The 23,834-nt window shown below is 41.7% G+C and overlaps 1 protein-coding gene across 1 annotated transcript in view; it reads right to left on the minus strand.

Annotated features, from left to right (window-relative positions):
- Positions 1-80: 80 nt before the first annotated feature.
- The window catches only part of Dipk1a (divergent protein kinase domain 1A), a 27,766-nt gene continuing 4,012 nt past the window's right edge, over positions 81-23,834 (minus strand). Inside the window, exons 2-4 of the mRNA XM_008826841.3 lie at positions 9,368-9,475; positions 2,613-2,789; positions 81-1,139 (exon numbers count right to left, since the gene is read on the minus strand). Of these exons, the coding sequence (XP_008825063.1) occupies positions 327-1,139; positions 2,613-2,789; positions 9,368-9,475 (1,098 nt within the window). The 3' untranslated portion in view covers positions 81-326. The remainder of the gene's footprint in view (positions 1,140-2,612; positions 2,790-9,367; positions 9,476-23,834) is intronic.

Genomic DNA, 23,834 nt, shown 5'->3' on the forward strand with positions numbered 1-23,834 from the left:
TAACCTGTTTCCAGAAAGTGTGTTTTGGCAAACAAATTTTAAAAAACACTCCCTGGTTGTGGGATGGGACCTTTCAAAGCTTTTTTTTTTTTTTTAAAGTCAAAATTGTTTACACAGTGAATGAACTGGGGAAGCTTGTAAAAGGGCAGGAATGAGGTCTGGGACATGACCAAGACCTGCCATTACTGCAGTGTCCACATGCATTTAAGATGGCTTCACAGACTTGGGGACAGAACCTCTGACCCAGAAGCCATTTTTTTAAATGCTTAGAACTGTCATCCTTCATAAGAGAAAGCTGCGTTCGATGGCACCATTGTCCAGATGAACTACGAGTCATTTGTATAGGAAATTTTCTTCCACAATAATGTCTTTAGGTTATTTAATATCAAAGAATGTTCCATTTCCATCTGATTTGCTGTGACTTTGAGAGCAATACATGAATAAAGCTGCTTTTCCAATTCTTCACGAATTTCACTTGGAGCACCACGCAGTAGGTAGTCTTTGAGTAGCTGACAGGCTTTTGCCAAGTTTGGTTGTATTACTTCAGAAGTACACTTCATTGTGTTCTGGTCACAGCTAGTTCTACAGTCTGTGCCGTAGACACAGTCCATATCAGACTCACAGTGACGATCCTTAATAAGTTCCTTTAGGTTTGTCTCTGGCACAATTTTCCTCATATCCACCATTTTCAAGTCATACTTCTCATTATATCCCAGGTTTTTGGCACTAGTATCACACATGAGAAAGTTTCCGTAGGGGCTGTGGAAAACATCCTCCACAAACTCTAGCAATCCTATGGCTATCTTAGCCTTTCTAGGCCATGATGGTGTGAACAGCTGATCCATGCTTCTCCTGAACCCAGAGGGAATAAACAGTTCAATGACCCATGGAAGGCTTATTCCATAAAGAGAGGTATATTCAACACTTTCCATGACGTAGAGGTCACCACAGAATCCCATTAGTTTGGGGGTGTGTTCTTTATCTTGCAGTATCACCATGAGAAGAAATTCGTTTAACTGGAGAAGGGCCCAGGCAGACTTTGCTTCTCCTAAGGAAACCTGGCCATCTTTGTCTCCATCAGCCACTGTCAAGATGAGGTTAACCAATTCAGAGAGGTTTCCTTGGTCACCTAATTTTGCCTGTTAAGACAAATTGGCAAATTATGTAGCGTGAAAAGCAGCTGTGGACAGCTACCTGTAATTCCAGCTACTCAGGAGGCTGAGGTAGGATTGTAAATTCAAGGCCAGCCTGTAATTCAGCAACTAAGTCCCAGTCTTTTGTTTTCTTTTTTTGGTTTTGTTTTGTTTTTTGAGATAGTCTCCCTTGTAGCTCCAGCTGGCCTGGAACTCACTATGTAGAATACCAGGATAGGATGGGATGGGAAAACTAGTGCTGAGATACACTATTATCCTACTTCATATCAGATTTATTTATTTATTGACAGTCTCACACTATAGCCTAGGCTGGCCTGGAACACACTATGTAGCGCAAACTGGTCTCAAATTTGAGGCAACTCCCCTGCCTCAGTCTCTTAAAAAGCTGAGCTTATGCTTGGCGTAGTGGTGCATGCCTTTAGTCCCACCTCTCAGGAGGCAGAGGCAGGTGAATCTCTGAGTTCAAGGCCAGCCTGGTCTACATAGTTCAGGACAGCTGGGGCTACAGGGAGATCCTCTCTCTCTCTCTCTCTCTCTCTCTCTCTCTCTCTCTCTCTCTCACACACACACACACACACAACACACACACCACACACAAACAAAGCTGAGCTTAAGCCCCCGTGCCTGGCTCTGATATCAGTTGAATTGAATGTCAAAATGTCTAACATTCTAGTGCCCTCTCAAGTCTATTTTCTTTTTTTTTGTTTGTTTTTTTGAGACAGGGTCTCCCCTGTAGCCCCAGCTGTCCTGGAATTCACTATGTAGACCAGGCTGGCCTCGAACTCACAGAGATTCACCTGCCTCTGCCTCCCAAGTGCTAGGATTAAAGGTGTGTGCCACCACACCCGGCCATATTTTATTTTTTTAAATAATGTTTTGTGTATGAGTATATTGCCTGCATGTTTGTTAAGTGCACAGATGTTGTGTAATGCCTATGGAGATCAGGAAAAGGTGTCAGATCCCCTGGAACTGGAGTTATAATTGTTAGCTGTCACGTGGGTGCTGGGAACTGAACCCAGGTCCCTGCAAGAGCAGCCTGTGTTCTTAACTGCTGGGCTACCACTCCAGCCCCTCAAGTCTGTTATTATTATTATTATTTTATTATTAACTACTATATTAGTAATGTGGACCTGGCATGGTGGTGAACGTCTTTCATCCCAGGTCTGGGGAGGCAGAGGCAGAGAGGCAGGCTGATCTCTTGAGTTCAAGGCCAGCCTAGGCTACATAGTGAGTTCCAGGCCAATTGGGGCAAAAAGAAAATAAAGGAAAAAAAGTGATGTGAAGATTAACATCCTCCAGTGCATTTTTCTTCTTCCTTTCTTTGAATTATTTTCTCTGAATGAAATTCCTCATAGAAGCAAATGAATATTAACATTCTAAGGACCTGAGAAGGGGTTCTGCAAGTTCTCTTGAAAGAACACAGCTTCCTGCTGGAAGTATGTGACTAGACACACTCACCTTAAAGAGACTGTAGACCATTTCTTTGAATTTCTGTACAGTAGTTCCCCTGGTTGGCTTATCAAATAGCACTATTTCTTTTCTTGGTTCCAGTTCTGTTCCAAAATCAAGACGAAGTGCTTGTTCCATTTGACATTTCACAACACCTGGTAGATTATCCCAAATCCCTAAATACATCTTTGTGAAGAAAGACAAGTTACATTTTACAAAGAGTAGAAAACTAATAAGCACACAGCTGTATTTTTCAGGTTCTCCCCTACAAACACAAGCATCAAGTCACTCAGATCTGTAGCTTTATTTATTCTTGCCTTTTTGAGATGGTCTCACTATGTAACGTGGGCTGCCTCAAACTCAAATCCTTTTGCCTTGGTGTCCTGAGTGGTACATCCATGCACCACCACACCCAGCCTCCTGGCTTTTTCCTTTTTTTTTTTAAGGGTCCCACTGTGCAACCCTGGTTGGCCTAAAACTCTATATAGACTGGCCTTGAACTCAAGAGATCTACCTGCCTCTGCTTCCTTGGTGCAGGGTGAAAAGGTGTGCTGCTAGACCCAGTGTTTACTACATTTTATGTAAAACTGGAATTTCCTACAAACAGCTTTCTGAATGTGTGATGCTTGGAGCTCAGAGTGAAGCCAAAGTTACAATGGAGACTCAGGATGGGAAGGTGAGGAACAGGAATGTGTGCTTGGGAGCTTTAGGCAGCATAGCAAGTGGGCTTCAGCAACCCAACCCTAAGCGGCACAGGCCTGCTGGATCCCTGGAGGCCTACCTGCTACAGTGTATCTGAAGGCCAGCATGAATGTTCAGTTACATTGATAGAACCCCTTCACCTGGAGCCATAAAAGGAGCACCCCAAGGCTGAGATGTAGCAGGCATGCTGACTAATTACTCAGTCACTTGTCATGAGCCTCATCCAGGAAAACTGCCACAGTGAAGGACTCCTGCACATGATACTCAGCCCATGTCAAACTAACCCTCCAATGGCCTGTCACCTGGACCTGCATCTGGCATCTCTGTACCTAAACACCTCTGTGCCTTCAGGTTCAAAGATGTCTTATCTGATCCTGGATAGACTTCCTTGCACCTATATCAGCACTTTACCTCAGACTTCAGAACAGCCTCTCAAACCATTTACATTTATTTATTTATTTATTTATTTATTTATTTATTCATTCATTTATTTACTCATTTACTTACTTATTTACTATTTATTTATTTAGTCTTTTTGAGACAGGGTCTCTCTGTAGCCCCAGCTAGCCTGGAACTCGCTATGTAGACCAGGATGGCCTCAAATTCAGAGACCCACCTGCCTCTGGCTCCCGAGTGCTGGGATTAAAGGTGTAAGCCACCATACTCGGCTCCCTTTTTTATTTTTATTTTTAAATTATTACTTTTCTGTGTATGAGTGTATTGTTTGCATGTGTGTAAATGCACTCATACAATGCTCACAGAGGTCAGAAGAGGGCATCGGATCCCCTGGAACTTGAGTTACATATGGTTGTTAGACACCATGTGGGTGCTGGGAATCAAACTTTTTTTTTTTTTTTTGGTCTTTTTGAGACAGGGTCTCTAGAACTCGCTATGTAGACCAGGCTGTCCTTGAACTCAGAGATCTGCCTGCCTCTGCCTCCTGAGTGCTGGGACTAAAGGCATGTGCCACCATGCTGGAAGAGCAGTAACCACTGAACCATCTCTCCAGTCCCTGAAACCCTTTCTTAGCCATTCTGTAACAAGTGGGTTTGTGTGTGTGTGCGTGTGTGCACGTGTGTGTATGCATATATGTTGTGTGAAGTGTAATGTGTTATTAATAATTAAAATTGAAATAAAAGCCTGGGATTACTAATAGCCAACTATCAAATAAAATGGGGGTTACTTGACAAATCGGAGCCAACAAAATTGATATAGCTTGTGAGTTTGTTGTTCAAATCATTCTGATATTGTGGAAGATAGAAATGTGTCCACTTAGGTTTCTGTCATAGGGGCTGGGACAGAGCCTTTGGGGATGAGGAACAGAATGCTATGTCTTAGATAAGAAAGTGTTAAAGCTTAGTGTTAAAAGCTTAGTCCCCACCTTGGTGCCATTGGGAGGTGGTAGAACCTATTTTTTTTGTTTTGTTTTGTTTTTTTTTAGCCCTGGTTGGCTGGCCTCAAACTCAGAGATCCACCTGCCTCTGCCTCCAGAGTGCTGGGATTAAAAGTATATGCCACCACACCCCTCAGGTGGTAGAACTTTTAAGAGGCTGTGATTTTAGGTCACTGAAGACGTACTCTCAAAATGAACTGAGGGATGCTAGTCTGTCTCTCCCATCTCCCTCTCTCCTGACTATGAGGTGAATGGGCTTTTACTGCCACATGTTCCCGCCATTATGTACTGTCTCACCACAGCCCCAAAGGCGATAGACCCAAACAACCACTGACTGAAACTGAGCTAAAAGAATCTTTCTTTTTGATTGTCTCAGGTATTTTGCTATACTTAGCAGAATGCTAGCAAGTCTACTAATTTATTTTACTATTGTTTTGGTTTTATGAGAAAAGGTTTTGTTATATAATCCTGGAACTAGTTATGTAGCCTAGGCTGGCCTCAAATTTACAATCTTGCCTCTGCCATCAGAGTGCTAGGATTAGAGGCATGCATCACCATGCCTAGTTTTATTTTGTTATTTTAAAACACATTCCAACTCTACAAGGTAGATACAACTATTGTCCACATTACACTTTTGAGGAAACTGAAGCAGAGGCAGCTAAAGAAAGACGCTGAAGGCAACAACAGTAGCACCAATGCCAGCTTTTGAACTTAATCATCGAGACTCAGAGCTCATGATCTTAACCACTAGGCAGGCTGCTTCTCCTATGTCTATATAAAGAAGAATTAGGGTACTATTAAATAATAATATTAATCCAAACAGAATCGATCACATCACTCTCCAATAAATTCCAAACTCAATTAGAATAAAGCCACAGTTCCATTAGGGATCTGAGCTGACATGGTTTACTTCTCCACCTGCTCTTGTACTGCTGACCCTTGGCTCTCCACCAGGCTACATGGGTCTTTGTCATCTCTGGACCTGGGAAGCTTGTTCCCATCTTGTGATATGCTTTGAGACTGCATTCTCCTAGTTTCATGGGCTGCCTCTACTTTATGCAAAGCCAGCTCCAAAAGGCTTTCTCTGCTTCTACAACTGATTCCTCTTCCACCTCAGATCACCTCTACTTCATGACCCTGTATTATTTTTCTCACAGCCTTTATCATTGTCTAAAATTATTTTTCCATCTTCAGTTATTAACGGTCTTCTATCACATTAGAATACAAGGCACATGAGGCTGATGTCTCTGTCTTGTTCCCATGATTTCTTACAGAGATGCAAACAGTGTCTGGCATGGAGTTGACACTCAGACATTGGAGTTTGTTTTAGAAATCATCTTTTATATTGCTGTCTGGGGTGGTACAGACAGCAGAGGCAGGAAGGCTGTAAATTCTAAGCCAGCTTGGGATAAGCTGCAAGACCATATCTCAAAAAACCAAGGGCTAAGCCTGGTACGGTGGCACACACTGGTAATCCCAGGTAGAGGCAGGAGGATCCCTGTAAGGTCAAGGCCAACCTGGCCTCCATAATGAGTTCCAGGTCAGCCAGGGCTGCATAGTGAGACCCTGTCTCAAAAACAAAAACAGATGCCAGGCGTGGTAGTGCATACCTCTAATCCCAGTACTCAGGAGGAGACAAAGGCAGGGGGATCTATTGTAAATTCAAGGTCAGCCTGGTCTACATAGTGAGTCCCAGGCCAGTTGGGGGTACTGGAAAGTCCTGTCTCAAAAAAACAAAACACCACCACCAGCACCGCCACCACCACACTAAGATTGACTAGGGGTATAGCTCAATGGCAGAATACTTTCCTAGTAATGTGCAAAGCTCTGGATTAGATTCAATACAGAAATAAAATAATTTCAAATTTCTATGCAAGTTTTATATATTTTTTTATTGGAAAATTCAGAAATAAGAGGAACATAAAAATGTAATTTCCCATTCCCTAAGGATGTTTTGTTAATTTTCTTTCAGTCCAATCTTACTGCGTTTTTTTGTTTTTGTTTTTTCCTTTTCCTTTTTTGAGACAGGGTCTCCCTGTAGCCCCAGCTGTCCTCAAACTCTCAGAGCTCTGCCTGCCTCTGCTTCCCAAGTGCTGGGATTAAAGGTGTGCTTCACTATTCAAGGCTCAATCTTACTGTTTTTATTTATAGGGTTTTTTAAAAATCTTTCTTAAAATTTTTTTATTTTTTGGTCTTTTTGAGACAGGGTCTCCCTGTAGCTCCAGCTGTCCTGGAACTCACTATGTAGACCAGGCTGGCCTTGAACTCACAGAGATCCGTCTGCCTCTGCCTCCCGAGTGCTGGGATTAGAGATGTGCACCACTGCACCTGGTTTATTTTTTTTAATTTATTATTTTTATTTTATGTGTATGCATGTATTGCCTACAGAATGTGAGTGCACCCGTGTCGTGCAATGCCGCGGAGGTCAGTTTATTATTTTTATTTTATGTGTATGCATGTATTGCCTACATGTAAGTAAGTGCACCCATGCTGTGCAATGCCCTCGGAGGGCAGAAGAGGCTGTTGGATCCCCTCGGACTGGAGTTACAGACAGTTGTTAGCTGCTGTGTGGGTGCTGGGATTTGAACCCGGGTCTTCTGCAAGAACAACCAGTGTTCTTAACTGCTGAGCCATCTCTCCAGCCCCCTATTTATGTTTTTTTATTATAAGTGAGGTAGAAGTTTTTCCACATCAGGTTTATCATCTGTTCGTGGTTCTTTTGTGATTTAGATCATCCTACGCCTATAGTTTAATTCTTCTTTGAAGTATGAACTCAAATTTATCCTTGAAATTGTCCCTGAGTAACAACTCTAGTTATAGCTTTTTTATTTCTATTTATTTATTTTGAGACAGTGTCTCATAAATCCCAGGCTGACCTCAAACTGGCTATGCAGTCAACTATAGCCTTGGACTTCTGATCCTCCCGGCTCCCCCACCTGAGTGTTGGGATTACAAACGTGTGTGGTGGTGGGGATAGAACCCAGGGCTTCATACACACTAGACAAGCATTCTATTAACTGAGCCACATCCCAGCCCTATGATTACCAACTCCAAAGCACATGTCCTGGCCTGGCCTCCTTTGCCATTTACCATGTGCTTCCCCACAGAGACTATACCATACTCTATAATGGTTTCTGTTATTTATATGTTTATTTATGAACTGCTTGTATCTCCCACCCTGTGAGGTAATGTAAGGATTTTAAGGACATTCATGTCACCTGTCTTAATCGTCACTATTCCTAATAGCTTAGTGTCTAAAATGTACTGGAAATGGGATTAAGAAGTCTTTTTTGTTTGTTTTGATTTATTTTCTTTTTTAAAAAATATTGTATTTATTATTTTTATTTTATGTGTATGCATGTATTGCCTGCATGTAGGTAAGTGCACCCATGTTATGTAATGCCCGCGGAGGACAGAAGAGGCTGTTGGATCCCCTGAGACTGGACTTACAGACAGTTGTTAGCTGCCATGTGGGTGCTAGGATTCAAACCCAAGTCTTCTGCAAGAACAACCAGTGTTCTTAACCGCTGAGCCATCTCTCCAGCCCCTATGATTTGTTTTCTTTGAGACAGGGTCTAATTAGGTAGCCCAGGCCTGTCTTGAACTCACTGCTTAGCGGAGGCTGACACTGAACTTGCAGTGATTCTCCTGTCTCAGTCTTACAAGTGCTAGATATACAGGCATGCACCACCATGACTGGTTTAATAAATAGTTGTTGAAAAAAAGTATGAAAGCATACAAAACTGAAAGGCATGGACTGTCCAAAAGCTCTGATTCGAGAGCTTTTGTTTGTGTGTTCTTTTTTTTTTTTTTTGTCTTTTTGAGACAAGGTCTCTTTGTAGCTCCAACTGCCTGGAACTCACTCTGTAGACCAGGCTGGCCTCGAATTCACAGGGGATCTGCCTGCCTCTGCCTTCCAAGTGCTAGGATTAAATGCGTGTGCCACCACGCCTGGCTGTGTGTTCATTTTTGTTTTCTAGGACACGGTCTTGTTCTGTAGCCCTGGCTGACCTGGAATTTGCTGTGTAGTGCAAACTCAAAATCCTTCTCTCTCAGCTTTTTGATACATGTACCACCAAGCTAAGCTTTAATAATTAAATTTTTTTAAAATTTACTTTTATGTGTATGAGTGTTTTGCTTGCATGTATGTAGGAGCACCTGTGTCATGCAATGCCCATAGAGGCCAAAGAGGATGTCAGATCCTCTGGAACTGGAGTTACAGATGGCTGTTACCTACGTGTGGATGCTGGGAAAAAATCCAGGTCCTCTGTCAGAGCAGCTAGTACTCTTAACCTCTGAGTCATCTTTCCAACTCCACCCTACCCCAATAATTAAAAAAAAATAATGCTTTTAGTTTAAGGTGAATTAGAGTTGACTAGCCAGGTACTGTGGTATAAGACTGTAATCTCAGCATTTAGTAAGTAGAGATAGAAAGAGTGGGAGTTCAAGGTCATCCTCAGTTACAGAAAATTTGAGGTTAGTCTGAGCTACATGAGACTAAATAATAATAATAATCAACAAATGCATTGTGGCATGTATATACCTACATTCACAGGGAAGAATGTACAATTAATAATAATAATAATAATAATAATAATAGAACAATAACAACAACAACAATAATTAGACCTTATTGGGATTCTAAAATATTCATTTATAATGTCCATACCTGATTGTTGGGCTTGGTGGATAAGCATTTTCCAAAGTACAGAGTTTCTGTTACACAAAGGCTATTGCAAGCAGGCCCATCGATAACTCCAGTTTTGTACTTGTCACACTGAAAACCAGGAAATAAAAAAGTAGTTAATAGAACAATGTTCTTAACTAGAAATTAGAGAAAGACTGAAGTAACAAATATGTATATCCTTTAAAAGAAAGTTCTCTGATGAAAAGAACTAAGGCTTTAGATTTAGGCAGACCTGGATTTGAACCCAAGCTCTGTTACCTGCTGAGGAGCTTGTTGTTACTGGGGTGTACACAGAATTTTGGGACTATTTTTAAAAATGGTTCTGGCTTTTATATAACTTTAAAAGTCAAAAATAACAAAATAAGATTACATTGGTCATTTTGTCATCTTTGAGATCATACAAGAAGGAAAATGGGAAAGAGAAACATCAATTTTTTGATAAAATTACATTCAAAGCTAGGTATGGTGGTATATGTCTATTATATTCCAAGCATACTTGATGCAAGAGGATCTCAAGTTTGAGGACAGACTGGGATATAGCAAAGTCCTGTCTTGAAAGCAGGTATCAATGTAACCCCAGGCACAATAAATGAGGATGATCTACTAAACTCAGTTTACACCAGAGCCCAGAAGTAGGCTAAGATGAAGGACCTACGTGGCCTGAGACAAAGTTGGTAAGGCACCAAGCAGCACAAGACACATCTGAGGAGCAGAACTATCAGCCTGGTTTGCAATGAAGGTCTAAAGGACACAAGCTGTGGGAATTCCCACTATTCCATTTGACATCAGGAAGTAGTAGGACAAGGCTGAATCCGTAGACTGTTCTCTGTTGGAGGCAGTCCGTTGATGAACTAGGGTTGTGAGAATGTTATGAGTAGCCCTGCAGTTGCTGAGAAGATATGAAGGCTAAGCCAACCTATACCTCTGTCTCACCTTTTCCCTCTTTCTCACACACAGCACATGATATACTACACACACACACACACACACACACACACACACACACAGAGCTTCATGACTTCACTGCACAGTTGCTTCTAGTAAATGTCTAGTTGAAGAACTCATTTCACAAAGAAATTTATAGTAATTAAGAGAAAACAAGTAAGACACCTATACAATAACTACAAGAATTATGAAGGGATTGTACGGTGTGGTAGCACACATATTTAATCCAAGCAGAGGCAGGTGGATCTCTGTAAGTTTGAGGACAGCCTGGTCTACATAGTAAGTTCCAGGCCCGCTAAGGCTATGTAATGAGACTCTGTCTCAGAAAAAAAAAGAATTACAAAGTGACTATGGAAAAGTATCAAATAAATTTCCCAGAAAAACAATGCTACAGAAGTAGAACAGAAACAACGCTGTGCATCGAAAGGATTTACCGGAATAGCTTAAAACAAGACCTAGAAGCAGAAGGAAGAAGAAGTGATGAGCATCAGAGGGAAACAAAATGAGCTGACAGAACCTGGAGAGGAAGGAGAGGAAATCCTAGAAGTAAAGAGCCACGCTGTCAAAGGTGATGGGGAGGAAGGGTGGATGAGGAAAACATACAGGAAGACTCGGAGCTAGACTGAGTACTTCTGAGTAAAAGTGAAACAGGAATTGAAAAACAACTGAAAAGAATTTGAGATAAATTTGTAGATGACACAGAAGCAGATGTTCAGCATTCGCACATGCTAAAGCTTACATGTGGACCACCTCCAGAGCTTGTGTGTTGGAGGCCTGATGTCCAGCTGGTGGCCACTGGTAGGCAGGTGAAGCTGGGGTGGATGAAGGAGGTTGGGTAGAGCTGGGCCTTTGAAGGGTTAGAAGGTCCTGTCCTTTATTCTCTCCTACCCTTTGCTTCTTGGCTACCAAGGAACCTCCTCCTGTACAGGATCCAGCCACCATGACATTCTGCCTTACCTCAGGCCCAAAGGAAGGGATTCAGCCAGCCATGGACTGAAACCTCTCAAACTGAACTCAAATAAGTTTTTCTTTCTTTAAGCTGATTTTCTTGAGTACACTGTCTCCATGACAGAGTTGACAAATACATTACATGAAGGAAAACAGGAACAAGTGAAAAGAAAAAATGCTCAAAGTAGATTTTTAAAAAAACTTTTTATTTATTGTGTATGACTACTGCCTGCATGTATCTAAGTGCACCCATGTCATGCAAATCCCTCAGAGGCCAGAAGAGGGTGCCAGATTCCCTGGAACTGGAATTACAGAGGTATGTTAGCCTTAGGATTTGAACCCGAATATTCTGCAAGAGCAGCCGGTGCTCTTAACAGCTGAGCCATCTTTTCAGCCCCCTGAAAGTATATTTTTTTAAAACTTCATATAAATATGTTGAGCATAATGTTGGTTTTCCTGCCTTTTATTTGTGTTGTAACTGACCCATATATACGGTATTTCAAAATCTTTTAAACGGCATATATTTATTTTAGTTAAATATAATAAAAGTCATATATTCAATGCTTTAACCTAAAGGTTCTATTAAAATGTTATTCTACCAATGTGAAAAAAAAAGTATATTTTGGTCTGCAGACTGAAAGGGTACACAACCCAGGGAAAGCTGATATGAGTGACCCCTGTGACATATACCATTGAAGGTTGTTGGTTTCAAAAATAAATAATCAGGACTACAGATGTAGCTCAGTGGTAGAGCACTTGCCTAGCATACATGAGGCCCTGGGTTCAATCCCCAGCACTGCTAAATGAATAACCCATCCATCCATCCATCCATCCATCCATCCATCCTTTGAGCACCTTTGCAAAAAGCAAGGGAAAAGAATAAGAATGAAGTCAGATTTCTCTGCAGACACATTCAGTGGGCAACAGCAGTGCGATGCTAGCAGTCTTTGGGAAAGGGAGTATGACTTGCTTGTGACTGGCTTTTATTTTCTCTGTAAGGGATGTTAACAGTAGGTGATTTATGGCATCATTTTGACAATTGAATGTTATGATAAATATAGATCACCTGTAACTTCAGTAAGTGCTCAGTGATACCTGTGTTTTTTTTTTTTAAGATTTAAAAAAAAAACTTACGTGTATGCATGTTTGCCTGCATGTATGCATGTGCACCATGTGCGGTACCCACATAGTCAGAAGAGGGCACTGGATCCCCTGGAACTGGACTCACAGAAGGTTGTGGCTGCCATGTGGGTGCTGAGACCCAAACCCTCTTTGCCAAGAGCAGCAAGTGCTCTTAAACATTAAGCCATCTCTCCAGTCCCCTGACAATCTGTTCTTAGTTTACATCAAGGTTTCTGAACACTGAAGATTCAAAGAAGACAGTTCTCACTGTTCTCACAGCATCTCTGGAAATTACTAAAGAATTACATTTCAGCCCCAAGAGATGAGTGGAGAAACTGAACATGAGAGCAGCTGAAAAGCAGTGCTGGGTGAAAACAGCTGACACCTGAATCAGAAACTGGCAACAGAGTACCTGACTGTGCCTTGTGTCCGCCGTGTTCAGCACTGCCCCCAGTATGCTCATCTGCTATCATGACAGCTTTGTGACACAGAACCTACCCGGGCTTGCATGGGAAAGCTACAGAAATAGCAGTGTCAGTTCAGGAACTTAAGAAGGCCAGGAGACCAACCTAGGCAGTCCTGCTGTCAACCATATTGTACATTGTTCAGAACACAGGCTCCTCAGACCTGCCCTCACTCCTACCAACATTCAGTGCAGTTTGCTGTGAAGATAAGGATGGTCCCAACAGAGGTTAAGAGCCCTGCCCATGTGCAGAGCAAAGATATACACCCTTCAGCTACCAATAGCAGAGAAATTCTGAGATGAGCCCTCGATGATGACTGACTGCCAACCTGTCTTCTTCAGGTCTGGTTGTAACAAAGAATACGGTGTCACCTTCGAGGAAGGAGTAAGACAACTAGTTCCTAGCTTCCAGTTTGGGGGGTGGGGGCACGAAGAGTGGTATTCAAAATCTTTCTTTGGTCTGGTCAACCTCTGGAGGTTTCTTAAGAACAGCAGATCAGCTGTATGGAGAATGTGCTTGGCAGCAGATGGCCAGTGGTTTCATGGGTATGTTTCTTCTTGGTGAAAGGTGATGGGAGCCCTGAAGCCTCACTCAGGAGCTTGAGTGTGACCTCCTGCAGATACAGTTTAGGAAGGATATGAAACCGCACAGACCACACATAAATAAATAAACAGACTGAGGGAAATGAAAATCAGGTTGAAGTGCCAAAGTTCAAATACAGTCCAATACAAAAGAAAAGAAGAAAATAAAATCACCAAAAAGCTATAAAGGAAGAAGAAAAAAGGGCTGGGCATGATACAGCAAGTTCAACACCACATAGGGCTGGAGAGATGACTTAATGGTTGAGAGCACTGGCTGCTCTTGCAGAAGACCCAGGTTTGGATCCCAGTACCCATACGGCAGCTAACAACTGTCAGTAACTCCACTTCCATGGGATTGACGCCCTCTTCTGACATCTACAGGCATTGCACAATATGGGTGTGCTTACAAACAGGCAAAACATTCATACACATAAAATAAAAATTAAGAAAAAAAAGAGCTCAGCTGGGCATGGTGGTGCACACCTTTAATCCCAGCACTTGGAGGCAGAGACAGGCAGATCTCTGTGAGTTCAACGACAGCCTGGTCTACAAAGTGAGTTTGAGGTCAGCTAGGGCTACAGGGAGAGCCTGTCTCAAAAAAAAAAAAAAAAAAAAAAAAAAAAGAAAAAAGAAGAAGAAGAAGAAGAAGAAGAAGAAGAAGAGGAGGAGGAGGAGGAGGAGGAGGAGGAAGAAGAAGAAGACGACAACAACAACAACAAAAAAGAGTCCAATGACAGCCTGAGATGGGCTATATAGTGAGTTCTGGTCCAGCCTGGATTAGAATAAGACCCCGTGACACTGTTTTAAAAAAGAGGAGGAGGAAGAAGGCAGGGAGTGAGGGAAAAGTGAAGGGAAAGAAAGAAAGGAGGAGGGAAGGAAGGAAAAAGGAAACTTAAAGGGAAACAAGGCACATTCCTGAATAGTTTGTGCTAAAGAAGAAAACACCCTAAAATGCAAAATATTTAGAACTGAACAACAAAAGTATACACGTCAAAACTTGTACGCTGCAACTAGAACAGCTCTTAGAGGGGAATTTACAGCTTCAAATACAAGGATGAAAAAACAAGAGACTATACCTAGGCATTAAAGAGACTCAAACATAAGTAAAACTTTAAGTAGTCCTAAAGAGGCTCCCAAAATCCCAGCAATAATGACAGTAGTGTAAGTTCCTGAGGATGCAGAAGATGCAGGAGCAAAGAGACAACAAACACAGACATTGTGAAAAGTCAGCAATATCCAAAGCTACTTCCTTAAAAACTAAAAAAAAAAAATTAGCAAGATTGACCACAAATAAATAAAAGACAGGCAGCAAAAAAGGACTAACAGAAAAGAATTGGATAGTGAGTGTGAAAAAGATAAATGACTTTAAGGCAATATATTTGAAATAGTGTTTTAGAAAAGTATAAACAACAAATTATGCCAGAAGAAATAGCAGAGCTGAAAAACAGCAAGTAAAAGGCTGGAGAAATTGTTCAGAGGTTAAGATCACTAGCTGCTCTTGCAGAGGACCTGGGTTCAGCTCCCAACACCCACATGGCAGTTCTCAACCATCTGTAACTCTAGTTTCAGGTGATTTAACACCCTCTTCTGACCTCTTCTAGCACTGCAGGACATCAGTGTACTTACACGAAGGCAAAACACTCATATACATAAAATAAATAAATAAATAAAAAAAACCAAGGACTTAGGATAGGCTAAGTGTTGCATGGCTTTAATACCAACATTCAGAAGGCAGAAGCAAAGGGATCTCTGTACACTCATATATAAAATAAATAAATAAATAAATAAATAAATAAATAAACAAAGCTTTATAAAATGAGTAAACATTTTTTTACAGACAGGGTCTCACACTGTAATCCGGACTGACCTGGAGTTCAGTATGTAGCCTAGACTGGAACATGTGGTAATCCTCTTTCCTCAGTCTCCCAAATGCTGGGATTACAGACACTTGGTTATTAATGAATATTTTAAAAGACAGAACCAGAAAGAAAATATGCTGAAGGAGGGAGGCCAGTGAGGGAGGGGGACCAATGACATCAAAGCATAATTACACATATGTTTGAAGATGCCATGATGAAACACATTACTTTGTATGCTAACCTAACAAATTAATTTAATAAAACAATACACACACACACACACACAGACACACACACACACCCTGAATCAACACGGTTGGGGATGTGGCTCAGTGGTGAAGTGTTTGTCGAGCAAGTGTGAAGACTCATTCCCAACACTGCACATCCAACAAAGAACTAAATCAGCAACTAAAAATCTTTTGCTCCAAACAAAGCAGACCTCAGAGGATTTCTGTATACCACCATGATGTCTTGTTGTAAGCACAGAAAACAGAGTTCTGGGCACAGATAGTCTGACTCCAAAGCCTGTACATTTAACTAGTAAGGTAGAAGAACTAGACAGACTTATGTTGGACTGGAACTAGCAGAGCAGGTTTACTGTTGGCCAAGTTGGATGCCCTTCCCAGGGCTCCCATTAAAGGCCTCTGGTCACACTCATTCCCTCTACACTAGGACTTGAAACAGAGCCAGAACTCCCATCGTCATTTCCCCAGGGCCTTTCGAAATGCCTGACATAACCAAGTACATAGAAAAAGCACCTGCCAATCCCACAAGTGAAGGAAGTGGATGCTGGGCTTTCATCCAGAAGTAGCACATTCTATTATGAACAACTTCTGGGGGAGGAATGAAAGCTGTTTCCTTTAACCATACTGACCTTCAGCTCTGGAATCCTTAAAACACAGTCCTTCACTCTGTTCAAGGTGAAGTTTAAAAATAGCCCTTTCTGCAATACCCCTTTCCAAATGAATAATCCTCACACTTTCCTGGGCCTATATTCTTCCTTCTGTTGTATTTTTCCAAATCTAGCATCATTTGCAGTCTGGTTATCTTTTCTGCTAGAAAGTAAGATGATTTAAAGGCACAGACTCTATCACAGGCATCTTTGAAATTCCCCCTCCCTAGTAGCACATAGCACAGTTCAACATTTAAGTGCTCAGTAAATGTTTATTAAATTACCAACATAAAGAATATAGTGATTTCAGTTGGGTATGGTGGCACATGCCTTTAATCCCAGCACTTGGGAGGCAGAGGTAGGCGGATCTCTGTGATTTCCAGGCCTGCTGGGGCTACACAGAGACCCAGTCTCAAAAAGACTGAGGGAAAAAAAAAATAGAACGATTGATTTTAAAACTTCACTGGGAGTCAAAGGTAGTAGTGTGTCCCTGTAGTCCCAATGGGGAGTTCCCAGTGAGAATGGACAACATAGTTGTTTCTTTTTTAAAAAATTACTAAGGAGGGGCTAGAGAAATGGCTCAGTGGTTAAGAGGCACTGGTTGATCTTCTATAGGACTGGGGTTTGGGTCCCAGCACCCACATGGTGGCTAACAACCATCTGTAACTCCAGTTCCAGGGGATCTAACACCTTCTGGCTTCCATGGGCATTGAATGCATGTGGTGCACTTACATACATGCAGGTAAAATACATAAAATAAAAATACATTTTTAAAAATTACTAAGTGGGGCTGGAGAGATGGCTCAGAGGTTAAGAACACTGGTTGTTCTTGCAGAAGACCCAGGTTCGAATCCCAGCACCCACATGGCAGCTAATAACTGTCTGTAACTCCAGTACCAGGGGATCCAACAGCCTCTTCTGACCTCTGAGGGCACTGCACACGACATGGTTGCACTTACCTACATGCAGTCAATACACGCATACACATAAAAAATAAATAAAAAATTTTAAAAATTACTAAGTAACAAGTGATTCCTTTTTTTTAAAAAAGACAGGGTCTCCCTGTAGCCCCAGCTGGCCTGGAATTCATGTAGACCAGGCTGGCCTTGAACTCACAGGAATCTGCCTGCCTCTGGTCTGCCTCCCAAGCACTGGGACTAAAGGCGTTAGCCACCAATCCCAGCCTTCCTTTTCCTTTTTCGTAATATCTAAAATGCTTCCCCCCCCCTTAGCACAGAGTCTCTCATTAGCAGTAATAAGTTTGGTATCCATCTGTAAGAATAAGATTTCTTATTGTGTGCAAAGACCTCAAGTCAACCTGCATCCAAGAAGTAGTTACAAAGAACGGGCTTTCTGCTTGTGGTTTCCATCACAAACCAAAAGCTGATTTCCCACATGTTCGAGTGGAAATGCCACACAGTGTGTGTGTGTGCGCACACACAATTATAGACATAAACTATAATCATTCTAAGTAATATGACCTATATAAAAGGCATAGAAACCACAAAGATGTTCAACTTTATAATAAAAAACAGAAAATATGTTTTTCTACATAGATTTTCATTACTATTATTCTAATAAACATCACTCCTTTGCATGCACATACCTCATAGTATCAGAAGAGGGCACTCTTTAATTTTTACAAAACCCACTTGAGTTGAAGGAATCATTTCATAAACTATGAGTACTGTACCACAAGGGGGCAGTAACAACAAACATATGTATAGCACTAGGCTTTAAATATTTTAAAGATCCCTGTTCTAAAAATGTACTTCAAGCCAGGCACAGTGGTACAGGCCTTTAATCACCTGCCCCACTCCCTCTTTTCTATTTTTTCCTTCCCTTTTGCTATACCGATTTACTTTAAATTCCCAAGTGCACACAATGTAGTATTTTGTGTGTGTGTGTGTGTGTGTGTGTGTGTGTGTGCGTGTATGTATGTTTAACAACTGACTATAATTCCATTTCCAGGGTACACAATGTCCTCTTCTGGCTTCCACGGGTTTTCGCACATGCCGTGCACTTATATACACACAGGCAAAACACTCATACACATAAAATAAAAAGAGACAGGGTCTCCCTGTAGCCGCAGCTGGCCTGGATTCGCTATGGAGACCAGGCTGGCCTCGAACTCAGAGATCCACCTGCCTCTGCCTCCCTAGTGCTGGGACTAAAGGTGTGCACCACCACGCCTGGCTAAGAAATGATTTTTTTTTGTCTTTTTTGAGACAGGGTCTTCCTGTAGCCCAGCTGTCCTGGAAGTCATTATGTAGACCAGGCTGGCCTCGAACTCACAGAGATCCGCCTGCCTCTGCCTCCCGAGTGCTGGAATTAAAGGCATGCACCACCACGCCCGGCAAGAAATGATTTTTTTAAAAAGTGTGTTCCTTTAATAGCCACAAAGGCCACTGGAGTGATTTAGGGAATGACTCCTCAGAGAAGGGCAGACAGGACCTTGAACTCACAGATTTGGAGGTCTCAGGATGAAAAGGGTGTGGTTTTGTGAGACACACACACACACACACACACACACACACACACACACACACACACGGGAAATACTCCCTGATTCTATTTTCACTTTCTTTAAGACCCCAGGAAATGAAACAGGCCATGTCCAGAGAATCCTACCTACAATGTCAAAGTGAGCTGAAATAATTTAGTAATTAGTAATTTTAATTATATCGAATATATTATATATTAGTGGAAAAAAGGTGTAACTAGGAAAAAAGAGGATTCTTCTGACTAGGGTTAATGGCTGCTCTCATTTTTACAAGTGGTTTCAAAATGAAGAGTGAATCAGTTCTGATCCCTTACATGTCCACAGGTTTACCTTGGCTTTTCTGGGTAGATCACTCCACTGCATTTCCCTTCTCGGAGTTTTAAAAGCCTATTATCAAGCCTGGCATGGAGGCTCACTCTATAATCCCAGCACGTAGGAGGGTGAGGCAGAATTGCCACAAGGTCAAGGCCAGCCTGGGCTACAGAGAGATCCTGTCAAATAAATAGAGTTAACTAAATAGGAAAAAATATCTTCAGTTATAGGCAACTTACTTTGACAAAGTTTAAGGTTTGGTGGCCACTATGTGGTTCTAGGTATCCCCCACTCCAGTGTCAATCAGCACTGCACACTTAGGGGTGAAAGGCCAGGAAAGCCTGACTCACCATCAGGAGGAGCAAGACTTTCCCTGCTGGCCCTCTAAATCGTTATCTATTCTACATGCTCTATGAAGTACTACCATCTTCTCCACTTAGCCTTTCTCCACTGTTCTACAGTGATCTCTGTATTCAATGAAGTCTTCTTTCTTTAAATTTTTATAGTACAACTACTTGTAGTACAAAGTACAAGTAAATTATTTCAACCTGAGGTAACAGTCATTTGCTGTTACCATTTTTGTTTTTGTTTTGTACTTTAAGACAGGGTCTCATGTAGCCTAGGCTAGCTTCAAACTCACTATAGTGTCAAGGCTGGCTTAGAATTCTTAGTCTCCCTACTGCAACTCCTCAATTTTTTTTTGTCTTTTTTGAGACAGGGTCTCCCTGTAGCAATTATTCACTGCCAGGTGTGGTAGCGCAAGCCTTTAAGTCCAGCACTCGGGAGGCAGAGGCAGGCGGATCTCTGTGAGTTTGAGGCCAGCCTGGTCTACAAAGTGAGTTCCAGGACAGCTGGGGCTACAGGGAGACCCTGTCTCAAAAAGACCCTCAAAATTATTCATTATTAGGGGAGAGGGGTGTATGTGCCACTGCACTCATGTGGAAGTCAACAACTTTGTGGAGTCAGTTCTTTCCTTCTACCTTTACACGGATTCCAACGATCAAACTCAAGTAATCAGGCTTGTATAAGTGCTTTACCCTCCCCTGACCCCCCTTTTTAAGACAGAGTTTCACTGTATAGACCAGGTCAGCTCAAATTTGAGATCCTCTTGCTCTAGTCTTTAGAGTCCTAGGATTACAGATGTGTGCTTTGATGGTCTTTGATGTATCTATCAGCTTGCCTAGAGTACAGTCCTACTTGTTAACCCAATCTAGGTGTTGCTGTGGAGGTATTATGTTGATGTGATTAAAATCCACCATCATTTGACTTTAAGAGATGATTGTAACTAACTAGAGTAGTCCTGGCTCAGACAACTGAAGGCCTTACAAGCAACACTGCACCTTCTGTGATGACATTCTGTGTACAGCATTTTCAGTTCATGCCCGAGTTCCAGGCTGCCCTTCCTCACAGTCTACCCAATGGATTTTTGTTTTCTTGCTTGTTCTTTGAGACAAGGTCTCATTTAACCCCAGACTGGCTTCAAACTCCCTACATAGCTGAGGATGACCTTGAACTTCTGCCTCCACTTCCCAAGTGCTAGGATTATAGGCGAATGCTACCATACTCAGTTTGTGAAGTGCTCAGGATTGAACCCAGGGCTTCATGCAAACCAACAACTGAGCAACACCTCTTACTCCTACCCTACAGATTTTGGACATGAATAATCTGACTGTAACCACAAAAGCCAATTCTTTGCAATAAACATTTTTATATTGGTTTTGTTCTCTGGCAGTACTCTGATACACCTGATCAGAGTGTCATGTATACATATATAGATGTTTATCTTTCCAGTCACACTTAAGGACAGGAATTGGAGAAAATAAACAACAATAATGATGAACAATAACAATAATGATAATATGTGAGGCACAGTATTAATATGTTTTTAAATTTTTTTTGGTCTTTTTGAGACAGGGTCTCCCTGTAGCCCCAGCTGTCCTGGAACTCACTATGTAGACCAGGTTGGCCTTGAATTCACAGGGATCTGACTGCCTCTGCCTCCTGAGAGCTGGGATTAAAGGCATGCACCACCACGCCTGGCCAATATATTTTTAATTTTATCCTCATAGTCACTTGATATGGAGAGTACTAATCACCATTTTACAAAGGCTAAGTAACTTGCTCAAGCTTATACAGCCCAGAAGGGGCAACACTGGAACTCCAACCTAAAGTGCTTTACTTCAACACTTAGGCTCTTGATACAATAGAGATGACCCTGCACATACAAACTGAGACGGGGGCGGGGGGCAAGGACTAATCTAGGATGAACTTGATTAGAGACATAAACTGCTCATCACACTGTTGATAACCTCTCTCCTCTAACTCCTAACAATGATCTCAGTGGGAAGCAATAGCTCTAATTGGAAAAGCTATAGCAATCTTTGAGGAAAATCTCTGACTTACAGTGATACAGTTAAAGCAATGACAAGTATGAGGTTGCTTGCCTCAGGCCAGATGAAAACAGCCAATGACTAGAGAACCTACATCATATCCAATGGATATGTCAGGAAACCATTCAGGTGTAGTGGGCAGGCTTGCTGGTTCACTTCTGCTTTATCCTCATAAAAGCTGTGAGGCAAGTGGGGCAAAAATATTTTTCTTGTCTGTAAATTGGAATTGAACCAAAGGCAGTGATATGAAGTCACTCAAAGTCACAAAGGACATCATAAGAAAGGGTGACTGACCATGACCAATGCTTTGATTCCAGCTTGATATTTTCTCCAGTGAATTGATATGGTATGGTTGAATCCCATCACACACACACACACACACACACACACACACACACACACACACGAGTAAATAATTTTTTGAGGGGGACAGGACTGCAGAGATGGCTCAGCAGTTTAGAGCACTGGCTGCTCTCGTCTAGGTTCAATTCTCAGCATCCACATGGCAGCTAATGGCCATCATTAACACCAGTTTTAGGGGATCTGACACCTTCTTCTGACCTCTTCAGGCATTGCATGACACAGGTGCACTTACATACATGCAGGCAATACATTCATACACATAAAATAAAAATAATAAATAAAATATTTAAAAATTCTTTGTTTGTTATTGTTGCTTTTGTTGTTTTGAGACAGGGTCTCACTATGTAACCCCTGCTAGCCTGGAACTTACTATGTAGACCAGGCTGGCATTGAACTCAAAGAGATCTGTCTGCCTCTGCCTCCAAAGTGCTGGGATTAAAGGTGTGTGCGACCACACCTGGCTCAAGGATTATACTTTTTAAATGGCAGCTATAGTAGTGACTGGAGAGATGGCTCACTGATTAAGAGTGCAAGCTGCTCTTACAGAGGACCCAAATTCAGTTCCTATCACCTATGTTGGGTGGCTCACAACGGCCTATAACTTCAGCTCTGGGGGATCCAATGCCTTCTTTTGGCCTCCTCAGGCACTGACCTCACATGCATGCATGCATACACACACACACACACACACACACACACAATAAAAACTAAAAACAAAGCTAAGCCTGCTGTAGTGTCAGATGCTTTTAATTCCAGCATTTGGGAGGCAGAGACAAGCAGATCTCTGTGAGTTTGAGGCCAGTCTGGTCTATATAGTGAATCCAGGCCAGCCAGGGCTACATAGCGAGACCCTGAATCAATCAATACCAAGTTACTACTATTTGAATTACCTTGAAAATAAATATTTTATTTATTTTTATGTATGTATTTATTTGGTCTTTTTGAGACAGGTTGTCCCTGTAGCCCCAGCTGGCCTGGAGCTCACTATGTAGACCAGGCTGGCCTCAAACTCACAGAGATTCTCCTGCCTCTGCCTCTCAAGTGCTGGGGTTAAAGGGCACCACCACATCTGGCTTATTATTTTTATTTTTATGTGTATATGTGTATTGCCTGCATGTAGGTAAGTGCATCTGTGCTGTGCAATACCTAAGCATCCAGTGCTCTTAACCTCTGAGCCATCTCTCCATGCCCGAAAATAACTATTTTTTTAAAAATAGAAAAAAAAGAACTAGAAGAAAGTTAAAAGCAATACAGTCTCAAGGAGAAAAAGGAGAAAATCCACACTTTTAAACAATAGTAGTATTGTGGCTCTCCTTTAAGATCTGTTGTCTCTTTCTAATCTTCCTTTAGAAGAAATCTGCTCAAAGCACACACAGAATCCTTATCTTTTGCTACGTATGGTTTTGATATAATGCAGCTTTACATTTATATACTTAAAAATTTAAAATAACAGTCCTATATGCTCTGGTTCAGTTCAGTCTAATATAGTAATACACACACACACACACACACAGAGAGAGACGCACACACACACGCACACACAGGAATTATATAGGACAATATGTGACATAAACTACAGATTCAAAATAAGAATGACTGGGACCAGAAGAATGTGTAGATGCCGTGACAATTTATGAAAAGATCAGGTAACTACTTAAGCAGATATTGCATTACTAAAATGTAGGAGAAACAAATTTAAAATGTGTTACATTTCATGTCAGTAAAGGTTGGTTTGAACTTTTTTCTAAACAAACAGAATTTGAACATCAGTGTGAATGTTTTTCTAATGTTTTACTTTCAATATTTCTTAAAAGATTCATTTTTATTTTATATGTATGAGCATTTTGCCTACATGTATGAAACTGACCACATGCATGCAATGCCCATGGAGGCCAGAAGAGGGTGTCAGATCCCCTGGAACTGGAGCTCCAGATGCTTGTGAGCTGCCATGTGGGTGCTGGGAACCAAACCCAGATCTCTCTGCAAAGGAAGCCAGTGCTTTTAACTGCTGAGCCATCTCTCCAGCCCCTACTTTGATTATTAAGATTTCTCTCCTCTCCTCCCCTCCCC

This window comes from Nannospalax galili, unplaced genomic scaffold (genome assembly GCF_000622305.1).
Source record: "Nannospalax galili isolate Female #2095 unplaced genomic scaffold, S.galili_v1.0 scaffold451, whole genome shotgun sequence".
NCBI lineage: Eukaryota > Metazoa > Chordata > Mammalia > Rodentia > Spalacidae > Nannospalax > Nannospalax galili.